This window comes from Tachypleus tridentatus, chromosome 3 (genome assembly GCF_004210375.1).
Source record: "Tachypleus tridentatus isolate NWPU-2018 chromosome 3, ASM421037v1, whole genome shotgun sequence".
In the NCBI taxonomy this organism is placed as follows: Eukaryota; Metazoa; Arthropoda; class Merostomata; order Xiphosura; family Limulidae; genus Tachypleus; species Tachypleus tridentatus.
Window position 1 is genome coordinate 69,452,147 of NC_134827.1, and position 27,515 is coordinate 69,479,661.

The 27,515-nt window shown below is 33.0% G+C and overlaps 1 protein-coding gene across 7 annotated transcripts in view; it reads right to left on the bottom strand.

The window, feature by feature from the left end:
* Nucleotides 1–3,902: 3,902 nt before the first annotated feature.
* The window catches only part of LOC143247090 (chitin synthase chs-2-like), a 47,555-nt gene continuing 23,942 nt past the window's right edge, over nucleotides 3,903–27,515 (bottom strand). For 6 of the 7 annotated variants that reach the window (XM_076494536.1, XM_076494537.1, XM_076494534.1 and 3 more), the window contains 11 exons: nucleotides 26,083–26,170; nucleotides 23,042–23,169; nucleotides 22,730–22,809; nucleotides 20,794–20,899; nucleotides 18,612–18,762; nucleotides 15,111–15,348; nucleotides 13,701–13,901; nucleotides 10,670–11,064; nucleotides 6,219–6,834; nucleotides 4,841–5,584; nucleotides 3,903–4,507 (listed from right to left, as the gene is read on the bottom strand). In XM_076494536.1, the coding sequence (XP_076350651.1) occupies nucleotides 4,272–4,507; nucleotides 4,841–5,584; nucleotides 6,219–6,834; nucleotides 10,670–11,064; nucleotides 13,701–13,901; nucleotides 15,111–15,348; nucleotides 18,612–18,762; nucleotides 20,794–20,899; nucleotides 22,730–22,809; nucleotides 23,042–23,169; nucleotides 26,083–26,170 (2,983 nt within the window). In that variant the 3' untranslated portion in view covers nucleotides 3,903–4,271. Of the gene's footprint in view, nucleotides 4,508–4,840; nucleotides 5,585–6,218; nucleotides 6,835–10,669; nucleotides 11,065–13,700; nucleotides 13,902–15,110; nucleotides 15,349–18,585; nucleotides 18,763–20,793; nucleotides 20,900–22,729; nucleotides 22,810–23,041; nucleotides 23,170–26,082; nucleotides 26,171–27,515 lie in introns of all 7 variants that reach the window. The other variant, XM_076494538.1, reaches the window with a different exon arrangement.

The window sequence follows — 27,515 nt, forward strand, 5'->3', positions numbered from 1 at the left end:
CTTTAAAAGAAGCAATATTATTTTCTTGTTATCTCTAAATATTGTTGTTACATTGTGTTCACAATTTCATCTTACTTAATAAACAAAAATTAGGTTATTTTTTATGGATGTTTGTAAAACATTAGGACTTTATTGTGTGAATAAAACAATGTTATGTATTCTAATGTTAATATATATCTTTCTGAACAATAAGATGGTGGCTAGAAATAAATCTTACATTCTGTATCAGGTTTCAAATTCAAGAGTCTACCAGACCTTAAAAACAACTTTAAAATTATAGTGGTGTAGTGTATTCTTTTTGTTATTAAATCACTAGTTTTCACTAGTTAATTTATGTTAAAATTCTAAAAGATACTTTATTCTCATTAAGATGAATTTTGTGAGAGGACATTATGCTTATAATAAGTAAATATGGCAGAGGCAATGACAAAAATGTTAGCTTTTAAATATTCTATATGATGGCTAACTCTGTATTATGCAATGTTTTGCTGTAAAGTCATATGTCATAATTTATTGCACACATAGAACAATTATCTTTTATATATGCAAAAACAGCTCATTTGGGTTGAGAAAATATTTTATTATATTGTTATTATATTTGTTATTATTGTTAAAACCGATACACCATAAATTATTTTTCCTCTATTACAGTCTTCACAGTTTCATGTGTATTCCACATTTCAGTTGAGACATGCTGTTACAAAATATTTTAAACCAATTTTTAAATAATTAAAAAGAGTTGGAAAATACAGGATTTTCTTGTATTTTAAGATGGTCAGTCACTTATAGGTGTGTGAATTGAGGTAAAGAGTCAAAATTAGAAATGAACCAAACTTGTAAGAAATTCTTTTATCTTTGGCAGACACAAACTAGAGGGGTTATGGGTGGTGCACCCTCAGAATACTTTACAGCTAAATAAATAATTTGAACCTGTTTTTGTGCAATGGGGATGTCAGGGTTAATTTGACATAAATAGTTTAATGACCAACTTACAATAACTTCTGTTTTGTACCACAATCTTTTGAATTTGAATTGCTTTTTAAAATACTTGTTTACAAGGAGTTATTATTGTGGACCAAATGTTAAAATGAGGTTGGGTAAGTCACAAACTTAGCAATATTTATAGAGGAAATGTTCAAACACCTACATCACTTATGAAGAAACAAGGCTTAACATGACTTTTACAGAATAATATAATAAACCTTGTTACTTTTAAATAATCCAACAGTTTTACTAGTTTTACATTTTTAGAATGAAAATGAATTTCAAGGAGATGCCTCCCTAAGATACACAAAAAGCCATTCCATCTTGAGTCCTCTTACTCCCAACAAAAATGTGACCAAAAATTTGTATGCCTTTGACACAAAGCAGAGCATACACCAACTTGCTAATGGTTCTTCAATCTCTCACCTTTCTTGTGACGTATTTACACATATGTTGGGAAGATTATATAGTGTCTTGGTTTTTCACTGTATTTCAAATGCTGGAGTTGCAATCATGATGGAAAATACGTATCACGTGGTTGTTAGAAGGTGGTTGGGAATGTATTTTGGACTAAAGTACATGTTTGAAGTTCATTTTAATTATATAAATGTAAAAAACAAAAACAGGCAGACTTGCTTCTGAAATATAAAAAACCCAATACCAGAACTGAGATCAAATAGAGAACCAAGGCTAGAAGAACAACTGAGGCACCAAAATTTAGGTTTGTTTAGAGTTAAACACAAAGTTACACAAAGGTCTATCTATGTTCTGCTCACCATGGGTATCAAAACTTGGTTTCCAGTGGTGTGAGTCCACAAACACTGCTCTGTGACTGGGGAGCCAAAATGTAGGTTGTTAGGAAAGTAGCAATCAAACCTACAACAAATGTGACCAAACACAGTCGAAGATTATCAAAATCAAATTAGATTCAATGCCATGGACTGGTGGGAGAATGAATAGAGTGGATCAAATTCAGACCATAACAAACAAAGACACTAAAAAAAATGTATTCTTCACAGTAGGATATCTTCTTGTTTTCATCACTTTTTAAATAAGGACACATCAGGCAGCATATATTCACACTTTCATGTGTGCTGTCACAGGTGAGGAAATAAGAAATACTCAAGGTCAGATCACAGTACATTATTCTTTAATTATAGCGTAAGATACTTGTAGGAGCAGACTAGCAATAGCTAATATGACTAGATATGCTCGCAGGGCTAAGGTGCCACCTACATCCATGACAGGATAGCAGGTGGCTAGGAATATAAAGATAACCACTGTGTGTACGTCTACCTTTTCATCCTTGACCACAACAGAGAATCTTCCATAATATTCTCATATTTTCCAGTTTGAAATGAGATGCATACAGAGTTGATGAAGGTCTCAAATCTTCTACTTTCCTATGGAGATTGGAGTAATAGCCTTGAAAAAATAATGAATAATTTGTACTGCTCATTTCTAGAGCAAACCTTGGAATTTCTGATCCAGAAGTTGTAAGCAAACTTGATCAAAAGGAAGAACACAAAGTAAATTAACTGAAATATCTGTTGAACCCAAATCTCGTGAATTTAAAGATACTTCTGATGAAAAACTGTCTAGAACAGAAGAGAATGCAGCAGCCATTGGTGAGGCAAGAGTACAAGTATTACTTGATGAGCATTTTGAAGACAGACAACTGTCAGAAACAAAACACTAAAACCCTAATTAATGCATACTGGCATGTTGCTCTTGAATGGTAAAATGGCTTGGGTGAAATACTTTACTGTGGAAGTAACTTTAAGTCAGAATCAAATACTGTTATTGAGGATATGTCTTTATGTAGAATCAAACCGTTTGCTTTAGACGTGACAGTGAGGAATCAAACTCATTACTTTACATGAGTCTATGTAGAACCAAATCAATTACTTTAGGTGCGTCTTTATGTATAATTAAATCAATTTCTTTGGACACGTCTTTGTGTAGAATTAAAGTCTTTTACTAGGGATGTGTCTTTGTGTGGCAACAAACCAATTACTTTAGAAGTATCTCTTTGTAGAATGATACATATTTCTGTGGAAGCGTCGTTTTGTGGAAATAAATAAATTACCTTAGATGTGTTTATGTAGAATCAAAGTGATAACTTTAGATGTGTCTATGTAAAAAGCAAAACAGTAGTTTTGGAAGAATCTGTAAGATAGCCAAAAATTTCTAATGAGAATCACAACTGTAACACAGGATGTATTTGAGTGTCTCGAAATTAAAAGTGTGTACTAGATGTGAGGATTGCATTGCATTAGTTTTAGAGTGTTGTTAAGGGTGTCACTACACTAGATTTAAAGTTATTACTAGAAGTAAGTGATGCAATGTTTTAAGAGTATTAATAAGGGCCTGTAAGTGACTTTTAAACATTGTAGAATGTGTCTTTATACTAAAACACATTAAGCAGAATAACCAGAATGTGCAAATTAAAAATAGGGAAACTTCAAATACAATTCTGGGGAACAACTTATCTCCAGATCTAGTAGAATTGAAGAAGGAAATATAAGATGAGAATTTGTAAATGAGGAATGGATAAAATGAAATGGACTTCTGTGGGTAGTAGGTAGTAGAAAATGAGACAGCTTGGATGAAATAATGGCTTCTCGTTATACCCCTAAATATGAATTTCATCATGAAATATTGATTATTACTGATGTCTTTGTGTTGTGAAATTAAACCCATTATATGGCTATGCATTTAGTATAAAACCACGAATATTAATGTTACTGCGAAAGAACTAAACATTTTAGTAACAATAATTGCACTGTAGAGAGATTTACATTAAACAAGATATAATTTTATTTAAGTTTGAATTTAAGCATCATAGAGAAGATACGTTTTAGTTTTTTAATGTTTTTGATTTTTTAAAACACAATAAAACTCTCTAGAAAACTAAATAAATGTTATTGTCTATATTAAATAATACTTTGTTCAAAATATTATCAGATATTTAAGGAGACAGCTGTAAACGTAGAAGGTGAATGTGGAACAAGTGAGGATTTAAAATATCTTTATACAACAAAGAATTCTACTAATTACTTAAAGCATTTAAGTTCATAGAATTCAAACTAATATTTAACCCTACTTCTCTTCTGAAAAATATACATAAGCCTGGAGAATATCTGAATGCCTACATCCAAATGCCAGCTTTTGTTTGTTTGTTGTTGTTCGAGGGTAGGGGCTAGTAATAGGTAATTTTTATCTTCATTATATTCAGTCTGTGTGGTAAGATCTCTCCTAAACACGAGTTCATCATTATTGCTTCCTTAAACACTCTCTTCACCATTAGACCTTTCTTCAGTACTATTTTCTTCATCAGACCTCCCTTCAACATTATCTTCTTCATCAGAAATATTTTGAAAAGCAGCATTATGCATTCCAAACACATGTGTGTTTAATCTACTTCTCCTTGTGTGAAATAATGACTGTCTACGAAAGTTTAAGTGGCTAAGAGTGGCTCTGCGTTTGTATTTCTGTGGTAGGCTCTTTACAATAGGATCATCTATTCATGGAAACAAAAGAAAACTGTTATAATGAAACAAAAACGAATAGATGTTTTAACATGTGACTGACAAGCAATAAGTACAAAATGTACCTCAAATTTAGCAAAAGTAAATATTATAAATCACTGAACTTACTGGCTTGAATAGATTAACATGAATAATGGCCTTATCTACCCTTCGACCTTGTAGTATAGTGCCTTATCTACCCTTTGGCCTTATAGTACCTGTGTATACCATTTGACATTATGGTCACACAATAGTTTTACACGTCCACACAAGTGTATAGTACTAATTTTCATATATTTATTTCCATTAACAAATTATGTTCTCACCTGAATCAAGCAGATCCACTTTGGAATAGCGCTTTTTAAAGATGTCTTCTAACATAATAGGTTCAACTGAATACTTTGATTTTTGTTTCTTTTCTTGCTTTGAATGTAAATAATGAATAGTTTTTCGCCTTGGTGCCAATACTTGTTTTTTCTCAGTTTTGTCACACTCTTCTAAACTATCTAGTCGTTGCAAATGTGTAGCAATACCCGTGAAGCTGTCACTATGGGAAAGAAGACTTTTGTCTTGTTCAAAACATTTCAGTTTAACCGAAGACAGTAACAAAGAGAAAGTTTCAAATCTGTGGATCAACATTGCAACAAACTGGATAACCAGTATTATGGCAAAAAATGAAGCAAATACTATCCCAATTGGTTCCAATTCCAAGTATTCTCGACTAACCCTCACTTCCCAGGTCTTTGGAATGTAGGTAATGTTACTCTTGACACCCAATGGCCACTTCAGGTGTAACCGTTCTTTATTTAGTTGTAGTAGGAATACAATCAGAATGAACAATGCGTTGGACATTAAGAAAACAAAGGCAACTTTGTTTCTTAACGTTATTAAACCACTAGCCACTTTTGTTTCTTTTTTCTCATCTTTGGAAAGAGGATATAGGTATGTATCAATCACCTCTTGAAAGAATAACGACTCTTTGACAGAAAGTTTGAATAATTTTCCCTCTTTCAAAATTGTGTCTTCAATCCAGGTAGTTTTTGGATTTTCATCTGTGTTTAAGACATTATCTACATAAGAAAAATTATGTGAATGAATTCATTATGTTAAACTTTAAGAGAAACTCAGTACTAAAATTACACAATATTATCTAGTTTTGTGTATCTCATGTAACATTGATTAATAAAACTACTGAGTACTTGCTAGTCTAACCTATTTCATGTAGCATTATCAACATTAATTTTAATAAATATTTCAATGCAATTTTAAAATAAAATTATTTTTTCTTTTGTTTATTTTTATGCCTACCCCTAGTGGCACAGCAGCATTTCTGCGGATTCACACTGCTAAAATCCGGTTTTCAATACCCTTTTGCGCAAAGCACAGAGAGCCCATGGTATAGCTTTGTGCTTAATTCCAATATTTATCATATACATATCTAAGTTAGCTCGTCTCAAAGCTATGAAGAATTAGCCAAAGAAATTGATGTATATGGTTATATATTCCATTTCTTCTTTCTACTTCTTCCTCTAATAATAATAAATTCTTCAAAAACAATGTTTTTGAAGAATGGAAATATCAATGTGAATAATTAAATTATATCTTTATGTAGAACCATTTTGGGAAATTTATTAAAAAAACAACAATATATTTTTGTTTTTGGACCATTTTAAAAATATTGCCAAGCGACAACAATCTATTTACCATCGTTTATACTTTCTGGTTCACTTATTGCCTCTTCTATAATTGATGACAAAGAGTTAACATTTTTGTTGAGTTTAAAAGAAGCAGAAGATCGCCGATGAAGAGCTGTAACTCTTTCTGGTTCCATCTTTCTCATAAGTGTTTCTAGTTTCTCATTAATCTTAAGAACTTCTAAATTTTGCTCATTTGTTTTTGGATATGTACAAAACATGCATTTAAAAAGACTGCCAAGACCACAGGTTATTCCTCCATCTTCTTCTGTCTCAGTTCTTTTAACATGTAGCCATTGAGTTTTCCCCATGGGTTTTTCTTGCTCTGCTTTGTTGGACTGGTCGTCACGAGTACCCCAGCTAACATTATTCAGATTGATCAAATAATATACAGTCAGCAGCAGGTACATGGATGGGATGTAAATGAAATACAATACACCATAAATTATGCAACCAATTTCTTGAGGGTGAATAATGGCTGCTATCACAAAACTTAACGTTAGCGCTATCAGAAAGATCGCCGAAGGTGAGCCAATGCCGTCTTCTTTCATTTGTATGGCAGTCCCTATCAGCACGGTCATCATGAGCAATGAATATACTCCACTCAGAATCTGAGCAACAAGTATCTGTAACAAATATAAGTTTAGCTTCAAACTGAAGAGAAATAGGATAACAAAGAGTCTCTTCAAAATAAAACAAAATCTTACATATTCTCTCAAAAAGGTATTATAATTATAGAGAGGATTAAAGCAATCTTAAAAATCTGATCTAAAGATGACTAGAAAGTAAACCAAATTATTTTTCTTAGCTTCTAAGAAAAATCTAGAAAAAGACCTAAACAATCATAAACTATATTTTTAACTTTTATTGCTCCTACAAAATAATTATAAATTCAAATTCCTTTGTTAAAATTATTTTGTTTTCTAAAGAATTAAACATATTTGCATTTTCCATTAAGGTGCATCAGTTACTAAAATACTTTAAGTTCAAGTATTGAGGGAAGAAAAGCAATGACTATTGAATAGTAAATTCACACTATAATAAATGTTTTGTGCACTGATATACACTCCATGGCTAAAAGTATGTGGACACCCGACCATAACACCCATATGTGCTTGTTGAACATCTCATTCCAAAACCATGAGCATTAATATGAAATTGGTCCCCCGTTTGCTGCTATAACAGCCTCTAATTTTCTGGGAAGGCTTTTCACCAGAATTTGGAACAGGGCTTTGGGGATTTGCTCTTATTCAGCCACAAGAGCATTAGTGAGGTCGGCCACTGATGTCGGACGAGAAGACCTGGCTCGCAGTTGGCATTCTAATTCATCCCAAAGGTGCTCAATGGGGTTGAGGTCAAGGCTATGTGCAGGCCAGTCAAGTTCTTCCAGACAAACATCAGCAAATCATTTCTTTATGGACCTTGCTTTGTGCACAGGGACATTGCCATGTTGAAACAAAAAAGGGCCTTTCCCAAACTGTTGCACCAAAGTTGGAAGCATACAATTCTCTAGAATGTCATTGTATGCTGTAACATTAAGATTTCCCTTCACTGGTACTAAAGAGCCTAGCCCACACCATGAAAAACAGCCCCAGATCATGATTCCTTCTCCACAAAACCTTACAGTTAGCACTATACATTCAGGCAGGTAGCGTTCTCCTGGCTCAAACACAGATTCGTTTCCACTGCTCCAGAGTCCAATGTGCTGTACACTACTCCAACTGATGCTTGGCATTGCACATGGTGATCTTAGGTTTGTGTGCAGCTGCTTGGCCATGAAAACCCATTTCATGAAATTCTGGACGAACAGTTCTTGTGCTGACGTTACTTCTAGAGGTAGTTTGGAACTCAGTAGTGAGTGTTGCAACTGTGAACAGACGATTTTTACATGCGTCAACACTTGGCGGCCCCGTTCTGTGAGCTTGTGTGACCTGACACTTCGTGGCTGAGCTGTTGTTACTCCTAGACGTTTCCACTTCACAATAAAAGCACATACATTTGACCGGGGCAGCTATAGCACGGCAGAAATATGATGAACTGACTTGTTGGAAAGGTGGCATCCTATAACAGTGCCACGTTGAAAGTCACTGCGCTCTTCACTACAACCCATTCTACTGCCAATGTTTGTCTATGGAGATTGCATGGCTGTATGCTTGATTTTATGCACCTTTTAGCAATAGGTGTGGCTGAAGGGGTGTCCACATACTTTTAGCCATATAGTGTATGTTGCTGGTTGTTAGTTATACACGACAGTTTGTTTTAAGTTCAGTACGAAAACATTATCAAGTTTATATTGTGTGAATATTAAAGTAAGTTATTTTTAGAAGCAATAGTAATGGTAAGTTTGCTTAAGTAACTGTTTACAAATCATTTGTTGTGTAAGTCATTAGTTGTGAAGTGACATCGCATTACTCAAACCTGAAATTCTCTCATTACTTCAAGTGACTATTGTTACATCATAAAGCAGAGGTTTCCAACTTAAGAGTGCCCTAGGGCCATAACTATATTCATGAGTCTAGTAGTGGGCAGCATTATATTTTTGTCAAATTAGGGCTTGTTGGTGTATTACGTAATGCAAAATAAAGAGTAAATACAGGGTGGCCCATAAGTCCCTACCTATCCATATGTTATTATAAACAACGTTATAATACTAATGATGAGTTGAAGGCAGCTGTTACCGCGGCATTTGGAACAATAACCCGTGCTATGTTAAGGAAAATGTCTCACAGAACATGGCGTCGCATAATTACTTTGCAGCGAGAATGAGGGACAGTACACAGATACACTGGTTACATAAAATATATGGATGGGTAGGGACTTACGGGCCACCCTGTAGATTCATGGTAGGGTTAATTTATGTCCTTTCAACATGGTAAAATGAGTTACGATTGGGGAAGGAGTTAATCTGAATGTGACTTACGTTACGGCCCGGGATGGACAAATGTGTTAAGGCGTACGACTCGTAATCTGAGGGTCGCAGGTTCGCATCCCAATCGCGCCAAACATGTTCGCCCTTTCAGCCGTGGGGGCGTTATAATGTGACGGTCAATCCCACTATTCGTTGTTAAAAGAGTAGCCCAAGAGTTGGCGGTGGGTGGTGATGACTAGCTGCCTTCCCTCTAGTCTTACACTACTAAATTAGGGACGGCTAGCACAGATAGCACTCGAGTAGCTTTGTGCGAAATTCAAAAAACAAACAAAAACAAACTTTACGTTACATGACATTTGGACGGGCATATTGTGAAAAAAGATGTATTTCATTGTGAAAATAAAAGGAAAATGTAATTTAAACATGTTAACTTACGTATTAAATAAATTTAATGAAAAAATGTTGCATATAAAAGAAACTAGAATAGCAAACATAAAAGTAGGTTATTTTTCAATAGACCTTCGCAGGCCACACAAAACCATGCCGCGTGCTGCCTGTTAGAAATACCTGTCATAAAGTCTCGTAGTTTGTGGAAAGTTCTATGCCTCGATTAGTTAGTTAGTTAGTTATCACCATTAGATTCCATCTAGAAACATAGGGCCGCAATCGCTTGCGGATTCTTCAACCAAGTATTTAAGTGAGTAGGTTGTTAGCCCACTGCACTGAGCTGTCCCTAATTTAGCAGTGTAAGACTAGAGGGAAGGCAGCTAGTCATCAACACCCACCGCCAACTCTTGATCTACTCTTTTCCAACGAATAGTGGGATTGACCGTCACATAATAACGCCCCACACGGCTGGGAGGGCGAGCATGTTTGGCGCGACCGGGATGCGAACCCGCGACCCTCGGATTACGAGTCGCACGCCTTACGCGCTTGGCCATGCCAGGCCTATGCCTCGATTGAGCAACGTATATATATATACACATAAGTTAGTGCAAGTTAAGTAAATGAAAGAACGTGAAAGAAGTGAAGGTAGACTGCGTGATTGCCCCTTTGACCATAAAGGGATTGTTCTTTATTGTTCTTGTCTTTGTATTGTACTAACAGAAATAGAAAAAAAGAAATTTGCTTTTATAATTGAATGCTAAGATAAATGACCAGCTTGTGTGGACTTTGATGTAAAAGAGAATAATTTAAAGCTCCGGATGTGAACTTACCACTGATTCTATTGTAATAAAAAGAGTAAAGAAATAATTCATTTTGCCAGTTGGGTTCTAAAATAACTGAATTAGCCTGTGTGGAATTTTGACGAAAAAAGAATTATTTAAAGCTCTTGATTCAAAAATTATAATCAAATAGATTAAAGATTTTTTGTACATATATTGACCTGTTCTGAATATATCATTTTAAAACTGAATTGTGTACTATCTGTTTTATTACTGAAAAGTATCATCAACAAGCCACAGACGTCTGTCTATCTGCTATAAATAATTTGAACCCTATACAAAAACTTGAGATTGGTTTGATGTCTTCTCATCTACAATATAACTAGAACAATATTTACAACAGCAGTCACATAAAATGTACTCTACCTGTGTATTATTGTTAGCCAGAAAGCAGATAATTGTAAAGAAAATTATGGGGATAAGGTTGATCCACAAAGATGTCCAGTTGTCAATTCCTAAGGCAGCTACCATAGCACCAAGCAACATCAGAAAGATAGTCCCAGGGCCAAGGATTGTACCAATCATAAGTAAACTTTGATACATTATGTAGAGATAAGAAATATTACCATTAAGAGCAACAGTTCTTTTATAATTGTTTAGTAGTTGCATTATGTTTGCCAAGGTTGATGGCGCCCAGCGACGTCTCTGTGTGAAGAATTCCTTGAAAGTTTCTGGACAGTGTGTGTAGGCATCTGATGCAGCACTGTATTCAACCTTATAACCTTGCTGAAGAAGAAGGGTACACAGCCACCGATCCTCTCCTGGCGTGAATTTAAATAATAATTATTGCTTTCCAGAAACCCATTCTTTAAAATCAATTCTCAAAATTAAAATGATAAGTACTACTTTACAGGGACCCATTTTTCACCAAACACACATCTCATAACTAATGTATTACTTTCCAGTAACCTATTCTTTACTACACACAACTCTCAGAATTAACATGTTAAATATTACTTTAGCCTGATGAAACTGTGTAGAATAGATGGCAACTGCCTGTTGTGGAGACACAAGTCTAACAAAGAGTTACTTTAGCCTGTTGATAAAGGTGCTTGACTTACAGTTTGCAAGTTGCATGTTTGAATTCAATTATTGAACATGCTTGCTCATTCAAGCATGGGGCAATATAATGTAATAATCAATCCCATTATTTGATCATAGTAGACCAAAAATTAGTATTAGTGGTGGATGGTACTGAGTAGCTCTTTCCTCTAGTCTTTGATGACAAAGAACCCACTTTTTAGAAACAAAGTTTGGAGACAGCTTGACTGGCTAATGAAAAAAACAACAAAAACTATTGTAAACATAAAATGTTTCGACAATGTGATATACCGTATGGAACAAAGAGGTCGCATGACTGAAGATTGTTTCACAGTCTAATATAGGTAGTTTAGGATGGGGTTGTTTTGTTCAATTAAGATAACTATCTTTATTCTGAGCTGCAACTCAGAAACCACAGTACATTTAAATAAAATACTGTAATTTTAAACAAAGAACCACACATCAAAAAACACTGAGTAAAGGAATTCATCTTAATTGAACAAATGTCCCCACCCTAAATTAATACCTCACAGCAAAGCAATCCTCAGTCATGTAACCTCTTTATTCTGTACTTTATATATATACTCTTCAAAAAAAGAAACACAAAAGGCAAAATATGAGACAAATTGTTAACAAGTTTATTCCGGGTAGTTCTGTATGACATGTGTGAAACTTTGCACATTCACTCTGAACATCCAAAGTCTGCAAAGGCGAAGTCCACGCTCACTAGGTGAAGTTTAACGTCACTCAACGTCAATAACGAGTTTGCCCCCCGTTAGCATCAATAACTGCTTGGCATCTCCTACCCATGGAAGCGATGAGATGACGAATCACATCCTGTGGAATGGCTGTCCACTCAGCCTGCAAAGTTGAGGTCCAACTCGTCCCACTCGTGAGGACGGGCGTTGTCATGTTGAAAAACGTCGTTGACGTTCTCCATGATGGGTTGCACATGGGGCCTAAGAATCTCGTAGACGGTTGCGTACGGTCTGATCGGAAATCCTACGCATCCCTGGTATGGTTGAGGCAGTAGACGTCGCAGTGGTGGTCCTATCCCGAAGGTGACATAACCAGATGTTGCGATCTTGTGCGGGCGTGGTCACACGAGATCTGCCAGATCGTGGACGGTCACGAGTTGATCCATGTTGTTGGTGACGATTCCATAGCCTTGTGATGGTACTTGGGTGGACATTCACAGCTCTGGCAACATCTGATCGAGATTCGCCTGCTTCCAAGCGACCAATGGCGTTGTTGCGTTGTGCTTCAGTCAGTCTTGGCGTAACTGTATTGCGTGTCGGTGGCTTAACACTGAGCTATGGAAACCGAGAACCCGTCACTTTGATAGGGATTTTGCACATGTTGCACTTGCAGAACATGCAGATCTCTCAAACAAATTTATTGGACACGCATGCGTTTTGGCGAAAAATCCGATGTTTTCCTCTGTTTTCAAAGTGCACAACTTTTATTGTCATTTTGGTCTGACAATCTGTGCCTTAACACGTGTAACATCACATACTCTGAGCTTGTAACCTTATTACATATATTTCTCTTTAAAATAACAAAAATATCCCTTTTGCGTTTCTTGTTTTGAAGAGTATATATATATTTACATGTCTCTGTAAACTGCTACATGAGGATGATAAAATATGGTTTAAATGTCATACATTTACAATAAATTGTTTCATTACTTAGTCAAGCTGTATCCAAACTTTTATACGTTCTAGTCTTTCACTTATAAATGAGGGACAGCTAATACAAATAGCTCTTGAATGGCTTTGTACGAAATTCACCAGACAATCTCTAGCATATGTAACTTTTATTAAAAGGCACATGTGAAGAGAGTTTGTGTTTGGCTCCTGTTAGAGTTTTACACAATATGTTTCTTAGTGTCCTACATCAAATATTTATTTTCAAGGTGCTTTTTTTAAAATATTTAAACACTATGTACTTTGAGTAATTCATTTAGTGTACACAGATACACATATGTACCTAGGGTAGTACATACACTCTACACAAATACACACTATGTATCTGGAGTAATATACAAACATTGAAGTTTGTTGAATTATCACATATAGAGTAAATACTTGCCACTTTGTCTCTGACTTACCAAAACTAAGCTATTTGATAAATAGTAAGTTGTATAATACATTCTTAAAACTAAGTATAAAAAGGGATGAAAACATAAAACTGTGTAAATTTAGAAGTTTTGAAATGAAGAATAAAAAGTGGATCTTACAGTACAAATATTTATGTCATCTAGAAGCATAGCAATTGGTTTTATTTCCAATCATATGATTTCCTTAAAGATATATAAGTAGGAGAAATAAGGTTTTAAAGGAGAGTGCCTTCTTACCTTGGTCATACTGTACATAGTGAAGCGGTTCTTCAGATTTCTTAGTGTATGTCTTCAACACGTTATCTTGCAACAAAGCTTTTGCACGAAACAGTGAAAAACATCCTGGGCTACAAAGAACGCAACCAATCACATGCTCTGTAGCTTTCTGGAGCCAATGACCAATGGCATACTCAAATTTCTGATACCAAACCATAAATCCTGAGAAGAAAATTTTAAGTTAAAAACTAGCAGCAAATGGTTAGTGAATACCAGTTTCATTAACGTGAATAAAGAATATAATATGTCAAATACAATTAGCCTTTCTTTGGGCCTCATTTTAGGTGATATTCTCTATTCTACACTGAAAATGTATGCATTATAATTAATGAAATCAAAAAAGTCCTTATTGCAATTATTTAAGTTTGTGAGTTTTGTGGAAATTGAAAGTACCTTGAAGTATAATGTTTTATTCTTTAGAGGTCATTCATATTCAAGTTTAATAAGTCAACATTTTGGTTCCAACTTATTGAAATAAATCATCCATACATGTCTAACTAAATGTTGATCAGTAAATTCAAACATCTCTTACATAGATAAAATATGTTGTACATAAATCAAAAATATTATAGCAGGAATGTAGTTTAACCTGAAAATTAATTGTATTAACTTAAAAACGAATAAGTACGATAAACACCAGTTTGGAGGTTAAGTATGTTGCATTAACATTATTTTGAAGTCTCATTACCTGTCCTGTCATACTCTATCTGATGACTGTGCATGTTTGAAATAGCCTTGCAGTATAGTTGGCATTACCTCTCCTTTCCTTCCATTTTCAATAATTCAACTAGTTTACAAAGATAAATGTTGCCTAGTACCTGTTCTAATAATCTACCAACTTCATAAGTACATTTACATAGAATACCATGAATACTTATTTCACTTTCCAACTGCTTAAGATAAATATTGAATAGAAGGTGTGACTGAAAACCTTACTTTGGTAAACACAAACCCTGTTGGCCTTGTTGACAGACTGACTTCATATATTATTCTGTTGCTTACTGTTATCATTGTTGATTCTCACCCATTACAAGATGTTACACATTGTTTACTGTGGCTGGAGTACACCCTATTATAAGTATCTTTCTGGATGATTATTCTATTCTACATTAATCAGTATTTCTTTTTTTCCTTTCATTTCCATTTAGTGCAAAGATATTACTGTGTGTGTATTCCAAAATCTTGATCTAACACAACTTTATGGTCTCTTTGTTTCAGAAAGAGCTGTTACATAATCTTCTCAAAACACACAAAGTTTCTGTGGTATTAAACAACTACATGGAAGGTGATGAGTGGGATATTAATACAACATGCTTTATGTAAGGGTAAGGCTGCTTTTGCTAACTTGAGGAAAAACTAACTATTACATACCTGAACCAATTGGATGAATTCGTCCACATGCTGCTCCAAGGTTGTTGTTTCTCTTCATCAGGTCAACTAGGATGGATACTGCAGGTGGCTGGAAACTAGTATCACCATCCAAGGCCAAGATGAAGGTATTATCTCCCATTGCTTCCATTAGTTTCTCATCTTCTTTACTTGTGTTGTAAAATTTATTTTTCAAAGAATTCATGAATTTATAACCAAGAATATAATACATGTACATAACCTGCAGAATAAAAATAGAAGAAACTAAATATCTTTTAACAAATATATTGAAAAATCAATAACGTTCTTGTGATCACATCTGTTCAGCACTTAATGAAAATAATAACAAAATATTACTATAACAATAAAGCTGCCAATATTTCTTCATATTTTTGGATAATAGACACTATAGTTTAGTACTTGGGACCAAAAACTATGCTTTGACCTGGCATCGCACACCTGCAACACTTCACAATTTTTACAATAGGGATGTTTACAGGATTTAACAATAATATGTTACCTAAATAGGTTTACCTTCATTATTTATATTTACAAGTTACCTGTAATAAAAAAATTTTAGTGTCCACTCACGACTCAATTGGCTCCAAAACAAACAAACATCATAAGTCCATTGGATACACCATTACAAAAATACTTGGTTAATTAGAAGTTAGGCCAGAATTCATAATATTAGAACAGTCAACGTAATTTTGGACCTTTTAACAAGATTCGTCAGTTGACATTAAACAGAACCACTTGATTAATGATAAACTACTCCAGCCATTAGAGTATCAAGATATTCACAAAATTATAGACTCTTTAACAAGTTTTGTCAGTTTACATTAAACAGAACCACTTGATCAATAATAAACTACTCCAAACATTAAAGTAACAGGATATTGACATAATAATAGACTGTTAAGAAGCTTTATGAGTTGACAATAAGCAGAACCACTTGATTAATGATAAACTACTCTAGACATTATAGTATCCAGAAAATCACATAAATCACCATTAAAGAGTTTTATAAGTTGAAATTAAAAAGAACCACTTGATTAATGACAAACTACTCCAAACATTATAGTAAATGGATATTCACATAATTATAGACCTTTTCACAAGTTTTATCAGATGACATTAAACAGATCCACTGGATTAATGTTAAACAACTGGAGACACTATAGTATCAAGATATTCACATTATCAAAGACCCTTCAACAAGATTTCTCAGTTGACATTAAATAGAACCACTTGGTTAATGATAAACTACTCCACACATTATAGTATCAACATTTTCACATAAGTATAGACCTTTTAACAAGTTCTATCAGTTCACATTAAACATAATCACTTGATTAATGATAAACTACTACAGACATTATAGTATAAAGATATTCCCGTAGTTACAGACACTTAACAAGTTTTATCAGTTGACGTTAATCAGAATCACTTGATTAATAATGAACTACTATAGACGTTATAGTATCAAGATATTCACATAATTATAGCCCCTTTAATAAGTGTTATCAGTTGATGTTAAACACAACCACTTGGTTAATGATAAACTACTTCACTCATTATTATATCAATATATTTACACAATTATGGACACTTTAACAAGTTTTATCAGTTGGCATTAAACAGAACCACTGGATTAATGATAAACTTCTTCAGACATTTTAGTATCAAGATATTCACATAATTATAGATCCTTTAACAAGTTTTATGAGTTGATGTTAAACAGAACTCTTTGATTAATGATATACTACTCTAGACATTATAGTATCAGAATATTCATATAATTATAGACCCTTTAACAAGTTCTATCAGTTGACATTAAACAGAACCACATGATTTATGAGAAACTACTTCATTCTTTATACTATTAAAATAATCAACATAATATTATACATTTTAATTAAGTACTTCTTTCTTTAGAAAACTGGGATATTCAACATAATTTTGGATCTTTTTAAGAGTTCTATAAATTGTAATTAAACAGAACCAACTGCTCCACACTTTATAATATTGAAACATTTAACCTAACTATAGACCTTTCACAAAGTTTTATCAGCTGAATTTATCAAAAACTACTCTTGCTTTGTAATATTCGACCATAAGTATTGACCTATTGCTAATACATAAAACACAGTACTGACAATTGGGTAAAAAGTACTGACAGTTAAATAAATCACATTACTACTAAACAAAGAAAGTATGATACTATCAAACTGTATTATAAAATTGACAGAATCTTCCTTAGCAATGTTATACAGATATTAACGCTGTGAAAGATTATGTAAATTATGGTAATAACTAATCATATTAATGATAGACTGTTAAGAAGCTTTATGAGTTGACAATATTGAATAGAAGGTGTGACTGAAAACCTTACTTTGGTAAACACAAACCCTGTGTTTCCCCTACGTGTATAGGGGAAAAATTTTAACCCTATACAAGTGATAAAATGTATAGGGTTATACATTTAGTCTAACCACTAAATGAATACAGTGTATTGACCTTAAACAAGTTAGTGCAGAAGATATAGTTAGAAGAAATTGTTGTTCTATGATGTTATTGACCTTAAAGTGGGGATTAGGTTTTTCTCCTAATTGTTTTATTTATTGAAATTAATAACACTGATTTATTTTATATCGTTTATAAACATTTGTATTATGTACTGGCCAACCACAAGTTTAATAACAGTTTTTTTATTTTATAGGTGATACAATTTGTATTCTAGTTGTTTGAAACTTTTATTTTGGAATTCTATTGTTATTACATCTTAACGTATTCTTTTTTATTTGAGTCTGGTTACTGCAGCATTTTGTTGTAATGTATGACAAGCTAGTTTTGTATTTCAATATATTTGAGAAATGTTGAAAAAGTGACTTTAGATAATTTTCATTTACAATATATAGCAAAGCACACAATTTGAGCTCAAAAGAACCTATATACAGCTTAGTACCAAGTTTTCCATAGGTTACATTTTAATGATTCAGTGGCAATACTACAATGCTAGAGAACTAAAATGATCATGTAATAGACAACCATAATTATACTGTGATAGACAACCATGATATTAAAAGGCTAGACAATTATGATGTTACAGTGCAAGACAATCATAACAATACAATCTTAACAATACAATCTTAACAACTATAATGATAAATGCTAGACAACAGTAACGATTAATATGGAACAACCATATTAATACAGTACTAGAGAACAATACAGATAAAGTGATGCACAACTATAATGACACAATGCTATACAAGCATGGAGAGGTATTCAATGATTAATAGGTACAGTGCTAAACAATAAAAATGATACAGTGTCACACAACCAAATGGATAAAATGATATACAACCATAATGGTATATTGCTAAATTACCAATAAGATACACAACCATATAGATAAAGTGATATACAACTATAATGGTACAGTGCTAAATTACCAAAAAGATATAGTGCTTACAACTGTGAAGATATAATGCTACACACCTGGCTCCATCGTTTCTTGTGTCTTATTTTCCGTGTGTCCTTTAGATGTACGATTAATGGATTCCCACCAGGCATGGTCCATTCAAGTCGACCACCATATGGGGTTTCAATTTTTTTTAGTGCCATCACTATATCAGGATAGTAACTATAACTGAAAAAGAAAAATCACATGAACCATAGATTTTACTTTATTATCTAATTGATTTCTTCTTATGTAGCTGTAATATAATATATTTTAGTTAATTTATCTATAAAGTGTTATACTACACCAAGCACAGAATGCTACAGATGAAATAGTCTTTAATTTAAACTGTAAAACTGAGTGTATGTGTTTCAAAGCTTAATGTGACTGAAGTCATTTCTTTACTTTGTTGGTTGACATTAGTTTGTTTATCAGTGGAAAACCTCTACCTGTTATATCATTGTGTAAATGAAAAATAAAAAATACAACTGTATAAACTTTCATAAATAAACAAAATATTATACAGATTAGAAAAAGAAACGCCTTTAAAAAACTTATTTAAAAACTATTTAGAAGGATGTTTGCTGAAGAAGAAAAACTTTCACAATCCAAACAAATTTCCCTTAAGCAAGTGATATATATGGTGGAAAACAAAGTCTGCTAATGAATAGTAGAGCCATGGCAACAATTATAAACATCCATAATGAACATTTTGAATTTTCACATATTTCATATTCATAAAATCTATGGAGATAACAATTATAGAAAGATTGTCCAAATTGCTATTTTAATAGATTTGCTGAAGGTAGAATATGCATAATTCTGGAATATTCATTAAATATGTTTAGAATCGTTGCTATGGCTCTACTATTCACTATCAATCTCCATTAACCCTTACCTGTAATAAAAGAAAGGTGTACAGAAGTTATTGATACAACATCTCGTCTAAGAAATTTGCTCACTAATAGGATTAATAAGAGACCAAATAAGTAGTTTGAGAAATAAACCTTCATATATATATATATATATCTGTGAATCTCATCTGGCCATTATACTACAGAAAACATATTTAAAATACTGTGAAACACATTGAGACATTAGGCTATAGAAAATATACTTTAAAATTTCTGAAACACACTGAAATATTATATTACAGAAAAGATACTTAAAGTACTATGGAACAAACTCAGACATTGGATTATATAAAATAATAATTCAAACAATAAGGAATATACTGAAACATTGTAATATTGAAAAGATACTTAAAATAGTGTGGAATAAACTGAGACCTTAGATACCTAAAATACTGTGGAATACACTGAGACACAGGACTGTAGAAAATATACTTAAAATAATATGGTACATACTGAGACGTGAGGCTATAGAAGATATAATTATAATAATATAGAATAAACTGAGACACTGAACTATTCAAAATATATTTAAAAAAAGACTATGGAACAAACTGAGACATTAGAATATGCAAAAGTTGTTTATTTGTTATTAAGCACAAAGCTACACAAAGGGCTATCTGTGCTCTGCCTACAACGAGTATTAAAACCTGATTTCTAATGGTATAAGTCCAAAGAAATAGGAATATGCAAAATATACCTAGAATACTGAGACACTGTACTACAGAAAATATACTTAAAATAGTGTGAAATGCACTGAAACACTAAACAACAGAAAAATATTTAGAATACCATGGATCATGTACAGACACTAGATTAAAGAACATATGCTTAGAAATCATGGGCAATAATTGGACAACAGCTTTTATTAACAGACCTGGTTTATAGTTTGAGTATGTGACTTCACCACTATTTAAAACTGGTTCTCCATCATTTTGTTCAAGAGCTACATGATTATTTTTATCTTAGAAGTTGACAATAGGAGCTGTACACTATGCTGGCAATTCAACAGTTATATAACTTTACCATTGATCACTTGAAAGGAGAGCATGTACCAGAATGTTAGCCACTGGTCTATAAAACAAAATGTTGTATGAAGCTGTTTACATTCTTTGAATTTATTGCTGACTACATACAAAGTTTGTATGCTATTTTGTCTCACTACTAACACCTCTGTTTTAAAGTTTATAAGTTAACTAAAGCATTATTCATATATTAAAATAAGTTCCAGAGTTTAACTTGATTTCTTTATGACACAAAAGATGATTAAAATAGAACATCAATAGGGCATACTTAAACCTTCACTTACTTGGCAGCTGTTTTCAAAGAATTAATCAGGCTTTTTACATAAGTGTTCATTGAAGTGATGTCATTTTCTTCATCATATTCAAATGCATCATCAAAAAATATATGGGCTGAAAGAGAATAAAAGACCAGAAACTGTTTCACGATGTTGGACCTCTACAAATCATTTGAGTTGTATTTTCAATCCAGTTGACAAAACACTGATCAAATCATCAAGATATCAAATAATATGAATGTTACCAATCTACAAAATTTGTACCTAGCTAATAAAAAATGCTACAGATCTAGAAGTTTTTATTAGCCAGGTACAAATCCCCCAGATTAAATTAATTATCAAAAAGGATCAGTTTGCCAGAAATTATTCTTGGATTACTGAGAGCTTTAAAAATCATTTCTAACTTTTCTACAAAACAAAAGGCTTTACTAAGTCATTAAGAAAGACACAACTCATGTGTGGTCTTCATTTGGTGAAGGATCTTTAAAGATGTCTCTAGCAAACCACTGACATTTTATGTTTATTCATGTTTTCTTCATGGTACAAGGAAATTATGACTTTTGTTATAAATGAAGAATTTCAGGCATACACTTAACATTTTAATTGTGCAACAAATACGAAATACATGGAAAACATATTCATCTCATGTAAGATGCATTCATGAACTCTTTATTAAGTAAGAAACAGTTTTTAAGTTCATTCACGAGTTCTTCGTCAAGTACGGGGCATTTCAATATTATTCATTAGCTCTTTATTAGGTACAAAAATGAGATCATGCAAGAGATCTTCATCAAATGTGAGACATTCAAGGCTATTCATGATATCTTTGTTAGGTAGGAAATATTTTGCATTCGTACAAGAGAACGTCAAGTATGAGGCATTTCAAGAATATTCATAATGTCTTTATTATATTAAGTGACATTTATAGTTCTTACATTAACTCTGAATCAAGTGTGGGGCATTTCAAGGTTATTTATGAACTCTTTGTTAGATAACAAAATGTTAAAATCTAACATTGATTATTCACCATATTTATTTGATATCGTTTCCTCAGGGTTAAGGCGTGCGACTCCTAATCTGAGGGTCGCGGGTTCACATCCCCGTCACACCAAACATGCTTGCCTTTTCAGCCGTGGGGGCGTTATAATGTTCTCGTCAATCCCGCTATTCGTTGGTAAAAGAGTAGCCCAAGAGTTGGCGGTGGGTGGTGATGACTACCTGCTTTCCCTATAGTCTTGTACTGCTAAATTAGGGACGGCTAGCGCAGATAGCCCTCGAGTAGCTTTGCGCAAATTTCAAAAACAAAAAAACAATTATTCAGATAAAAATATTTTTAGCTTGTTCATTAATTAGATCTGATTTTGGATGGTATTTCAAACTCATGAATAAATTTGAAAGATTGTGGCATTATATATTGTTCAATTTGGACATATAGGAATACCTTGGGGAAAAGTTTCCCTGTTGCTAAAAAATTGTAGTAAGTGTTACTTCATTTTGCTACACATTTCATTAATAAACGTAAAATAATAGAAGCAATTTTAATAAAGCAATACAAACTTTTAATAAATAAAATACAAGGAGAAGGTTTATATTTATGCTACCTCAAATTGACGTCATCAATTGGGTGTACCTAAATGTCGTGTACAAGGATGTTGAGCACCTGACGATGCCATGCTAAGTGTGATGAAATACTGTGTCATATTTTCTGCCATTCTTTACTTGTTTTTATGGTTTTATCAGTATAATTCAGATTACATCAAGAATAGAGTAGTAAGATTCAATTTTGTTGTCATGATCACGTAACTGTAATAGAAAGTTCTTCTATTTGGAGTTAATAGTTATTCATACAGTACACTTAGTATTATGCAGTAAAATGTTCCAATTATAAAATTATAAAGCATTATTAGTCTTTTCGGAAGTTTAAAGGACATGAACAAATAGATACCTTCAAACTCAAAATGGTCTCGGTGTTTGTAAGCCATTTCATTCATTAATATCCTGTACGTACATTGTTTCTTGTCTAATCTATAAGAAAAAGGCAAAATGAGAGAAATATAATATAACTAAAATTAAGAAATACCTAACAAATACTTTATACAACTTTCTTACCATTTGACAGATTGCAGTAGCTGTATCATTTCATTATGTGTTAACCTTAGAAGTACCTAAAACTTACTTATCTCGTAAAGGATTGGATTAAATGAATTATTCCATCAGATGTTAACCTAACATGTACCTAATAGTTAAAGCTTTATACCTCATGAGAGATTGGAGTAACTGGACCATTTCATCAGATGTTTCATGCCACATAGTTGCACATGCAAATATTTTAACTGCTTCCCCCATCTTGAGAAATGTGTTATATTCCTCAGGTAGCTTCAATTTCTGACAGAAGAAAATTATATTCTCTCAGAATAAACAAAACATTTGATATATACTTTTAATTACCAAGTTTAACATTGAAAATCCTGTAACAACCCTTCAGATATATAATGTTTTAAAAGTTTAGCATAAATTAAACCTGTACCAACCCTGTTGGATATAAAGGACTGTTTAGCTCCATAGTTATTATCTAACTTATTTAGTGGTGTCACATATAATGAGTATTTAGTTTTCATAACAAGTGTTTTAAAAGTTAGTTATTTTCAAAGTAATAGCTATGACAAGTTTCATTACGTAGATCATTTCATCGTGAGTTTAAGTGAAACTCAGTCAGAAAAAAAGTTAGTTAGTGAAAAGAAATTTGACGTTAGCTGGCGTGTGTGTGATTAACGTTAATGAGTGATTTCTCTAGTGTGTTTCACAGCCGTATTTCACAGAGACAGAAAAATAATTTATCTTATCAACTGTGTTCTAAAGTAACTGAACCGGCTTATGTAAACTTTTGACGAAAGAAAGATACAATTATTTAAAGCTCTGGACACAACTGTGGTAACCAACAAAAGAAGTTAAGTAAAACAGAAGGAAGTCAGAAAATGTTAAATTACTGAAAGTAAAGTCAGGCTGAGTGGTTGTTAGCTTAGCAGTAGCTTGTCAACAGATGTGCTAAAGTAATTGAAACAATCTGAGTGGACTTTGATGAAAAAGAGACAATTATCATATATTTAAAGTTCGAGATACGACTGTAAAAACCCGCATAGTAACATAAGTGAATCTATTGCATATTGTACAGCAAGAAAGAGAGTAGAGAAAAGTAGTTTGTCTTGTCAATTGGATTATTTGTCAACCAACCACTTACTGTTTAACAGAAAAAAAGTGTATTCCCCTAAAATAATTTCTATTCAGTCAAAATTGATTTCAATACCTTTCTTCTTAAAAGCTGTGGGCCCGGAATAGCCAGGTGGTTAAGACACGCGACACATAATCTGAGGGTCGCGAATTCGAATCCCCGTCACACCAAATATGCCCTTTCAGCCATGGGGGCTATATAATGTGACGGTCAATCTCACTATTCGTTGGTAAAAGAGTAGCCCAAGAGTTGATGGTGGGTGGTGACGACTAGTTTCCTTCCCTCTAGTCTTACACTGCTAAATTAGGGACGGGTAGCGCAGATAGCCCTCGAGTAGCTTTGCGCGAAATTCAAACTAAACCAATCGTAAAAGTTGTGTTTGAAAATGCCTCATAAAAGAAAGTAAAGATCTCAAGCAGCACAAAGAAAAATATTTTAAAAGAAAGAGAGAAAAAAAACGAAATAACATAGAAGAAGAAAGAACATATGGGATGAAAAGTAATAGGAAAAGAAATTCTGCTCAAAGATAAAAAAAATGAAGATAAGGAATCAAGATTAGAACGACTGAGAATTCAAAGATTTTTAGAAAATTAAGAAGAAAGTTTATCTGTTTGTTTGTAATTAAGCTACACAATAGGCTTTCTGTGCTCTGTCCACCACGGTTATCAAACCCCGGTTTCTAACGTCGTACCACGTAAGCCCGCAGACATGCATTGTACCACTGGGAGCATCTAGAGAAGAAAGATATGCAGAAAGACATGCAAATTTAACAACAGAAAGACATACACACAAAATTCCTATGATATGTCCATGTAACTACTTGGGTGTGGATGTTCGTTAGGTCCATGAGGGAGCACATAAAGATTTCAGTTTTATATTTTTCCGTTTTTATGGTCGTTTTACCCTCGTAGGTAAATCTTCACCAAATTTCTTACCGAGGTTCATGCCACCTAGTGGCACAGCGATATGTTTGCGGACTTAAAACGCTAGTAAATGGGTTTCGATACCTCAATTGGGCAGAACACAAATACTCCATTGTGAAGCATTGTGCTTAATTTTAAACAAACAAATGGAAGCTCATTAGATACATGGGCTAATGAATGCCTCATAATTCAAGATGTAAAATAACACACACATTTTCAGTTTGTCAATTTGCGTTCTGTAGTTTTTATGAGAGTGTTTTTTTTTTTTTAGAGTAACAAATAAAGTAAGCAACTTTTCATGTCCTAGTATAACCTTTCGTTAATCATGAATTTACGTAACTTCTGCCAAGGGGACGAGTACTCCAGCTAGCAAGTTAATATTTTAGTTTTGGTTTGGTTTGAATTTTGCGCAAAGCTACACAAGACCTATCTGCGCCAGCCATCCCTAACTTAGCAGTGTAAGACTAGAGGGAAGGCAGATAGTCATCACCATCCACCGCCAACTCTCGGGCTACTTACTCTTTTACCAATGAATAGTGGGATTAACTATCACATTATCACGACCCATGGCTGAAAGGGCAAGCATGTTTGGTGTGACGGGGATTCGTACCCGCGACCCTCAGATTACAAGTCGAGTACTACCTTAACCATCTGACCTTCTTGGTTTTGTGTTTTCTAACTGACAATTATAAATATCATATAAACACAAGTTACAGCTTTTACAGTAAGGAACTTTAGTACAAGAAATGATCGTACCAGAGATTAAAAGGTCATGCTTGTGTTAAAATATATTCTTTCTTATTGTAAAAACTGTAATTTGTAATAATATTGTTTTTATCTTTATTATTGAAAAATTTATCATACACGTCATCACCTATTGATAGAATCGCTCTTTATGTGAAATTCCTTCTAAAATTTATCATTTCTTTAAAGATATGTTAAACATTCTGAAGAAAGCAAAATGTTTATAACACTGACTTCCAGTATATACTAGTACTACTCTCATTTTTCTCATATTTGTATGAGAAGATTGATAAACCTTATTTCACTGCTCTTAGTGAAATATCTGTGTTCCTCGAATATATCAATCAACAGAAATAATACCAGCCACAAAATTACACAATTCTATGACAATAGATTCTTTACCTCATCTTCTTCTACCGTCTTCCTTCTTCGGTATAAAGCCATTGTTTGATCAACCAAAGCACCCACATACAATGGATTCACAAATAACCTGGTGGATAAAATATCAAACATTTGTAAAAACCTTAAAATGTTTAACTTTTGTAAAGTCCGTTATATGATAGCGTGGCTTATTAAATATTCACAGTTAAAATTATCGAAAGAACATCAGATAAATTCAGATAATAAAAACACATCTATATGAGAATGCTTGAGATAAGAAGCAAATACTTAGACCCCCTTCTTTGATAACCTAAGATAAAATTATATTTTAAACTCTTAAGAAAATTTTAAATATTTTTATAATAATTCGAAATCCAATGTTCCATCACATATCATGACTGGCCACTAGTTAGGTTATGAGTTCAAATCTCATTCCACTAAACATGCTTGTCCGTTCAGCCGTGGGGGCATTATAATGTTACGGCTAATCGCACTATTCCTTGGTGAAAGAGTAGCCTAATAGTTAGCGGTGGGTGGTAATGACTACCTGACTTTCTTCTATTCTTTCAATGCTAAATTAAAAATGGCTAATGCAGATAACCCTTGTGTAGCTTTGCGCAAAATTCAGGAACAAAACAAATAATCACATACTAACTTTACAATGAGTGACATTCACTATGAAATGAATAATCAGTTTTGAGATATATTTTGATACCTATAAAAACAAAAAAAAATGTGGTTTACACGGTTCTTGATTCTCAGAATAAAAAAAAATTACAGTTACTTCCTCACAGTCACGATGTCTTTTATTTAAAATTTATGACTAAGCAAACATACATCTTGTGTTCCCTCAGCTAATCTCAGATAGTTTTGTTTTTTGTGTCTAGACAAAATAAACTATCTGGAGCTATATATAGTAGGAACTTTACGATGTTCTTGGATTTATGTATTTGTAATGCACATTTCTATGCTTTGGATATTTTTTTATACCAGAATTTGTGTTATTCTACCAGATGTTTCTATACATTGGATGCTTACTTTGTACAAGGTATTTCTATGCGTTGGATATTTACTTTGTACTAGATATTTCTATGCTTTGGATAAAAGCAAATGTTGTGTTAAACCCTTCTAACTGTCTGTCAACTTTAAGTCTACAAAATTAATAATATTCATGATTGACTAATCAACAAATATTTTAATGTTAAGTCACAGATTTTAAAATGTTCATCAATAATCTCTAAATGATAGATCACAGATGAGTAATGGTCATCGAGTATTCTTTAAATTCAGGTCAGATTTAATAGTGATTATCAACTAACTCTTGAAATCATGAAATAATATTAATATTTGGTCTATTAAAAGAACTATGATTATCAAAAACTTTAATAATGTTGTTATTCCAGTATTTCTGATAATTACTTTTCGATAAGTATATTCTGATCTTATTTTTAATA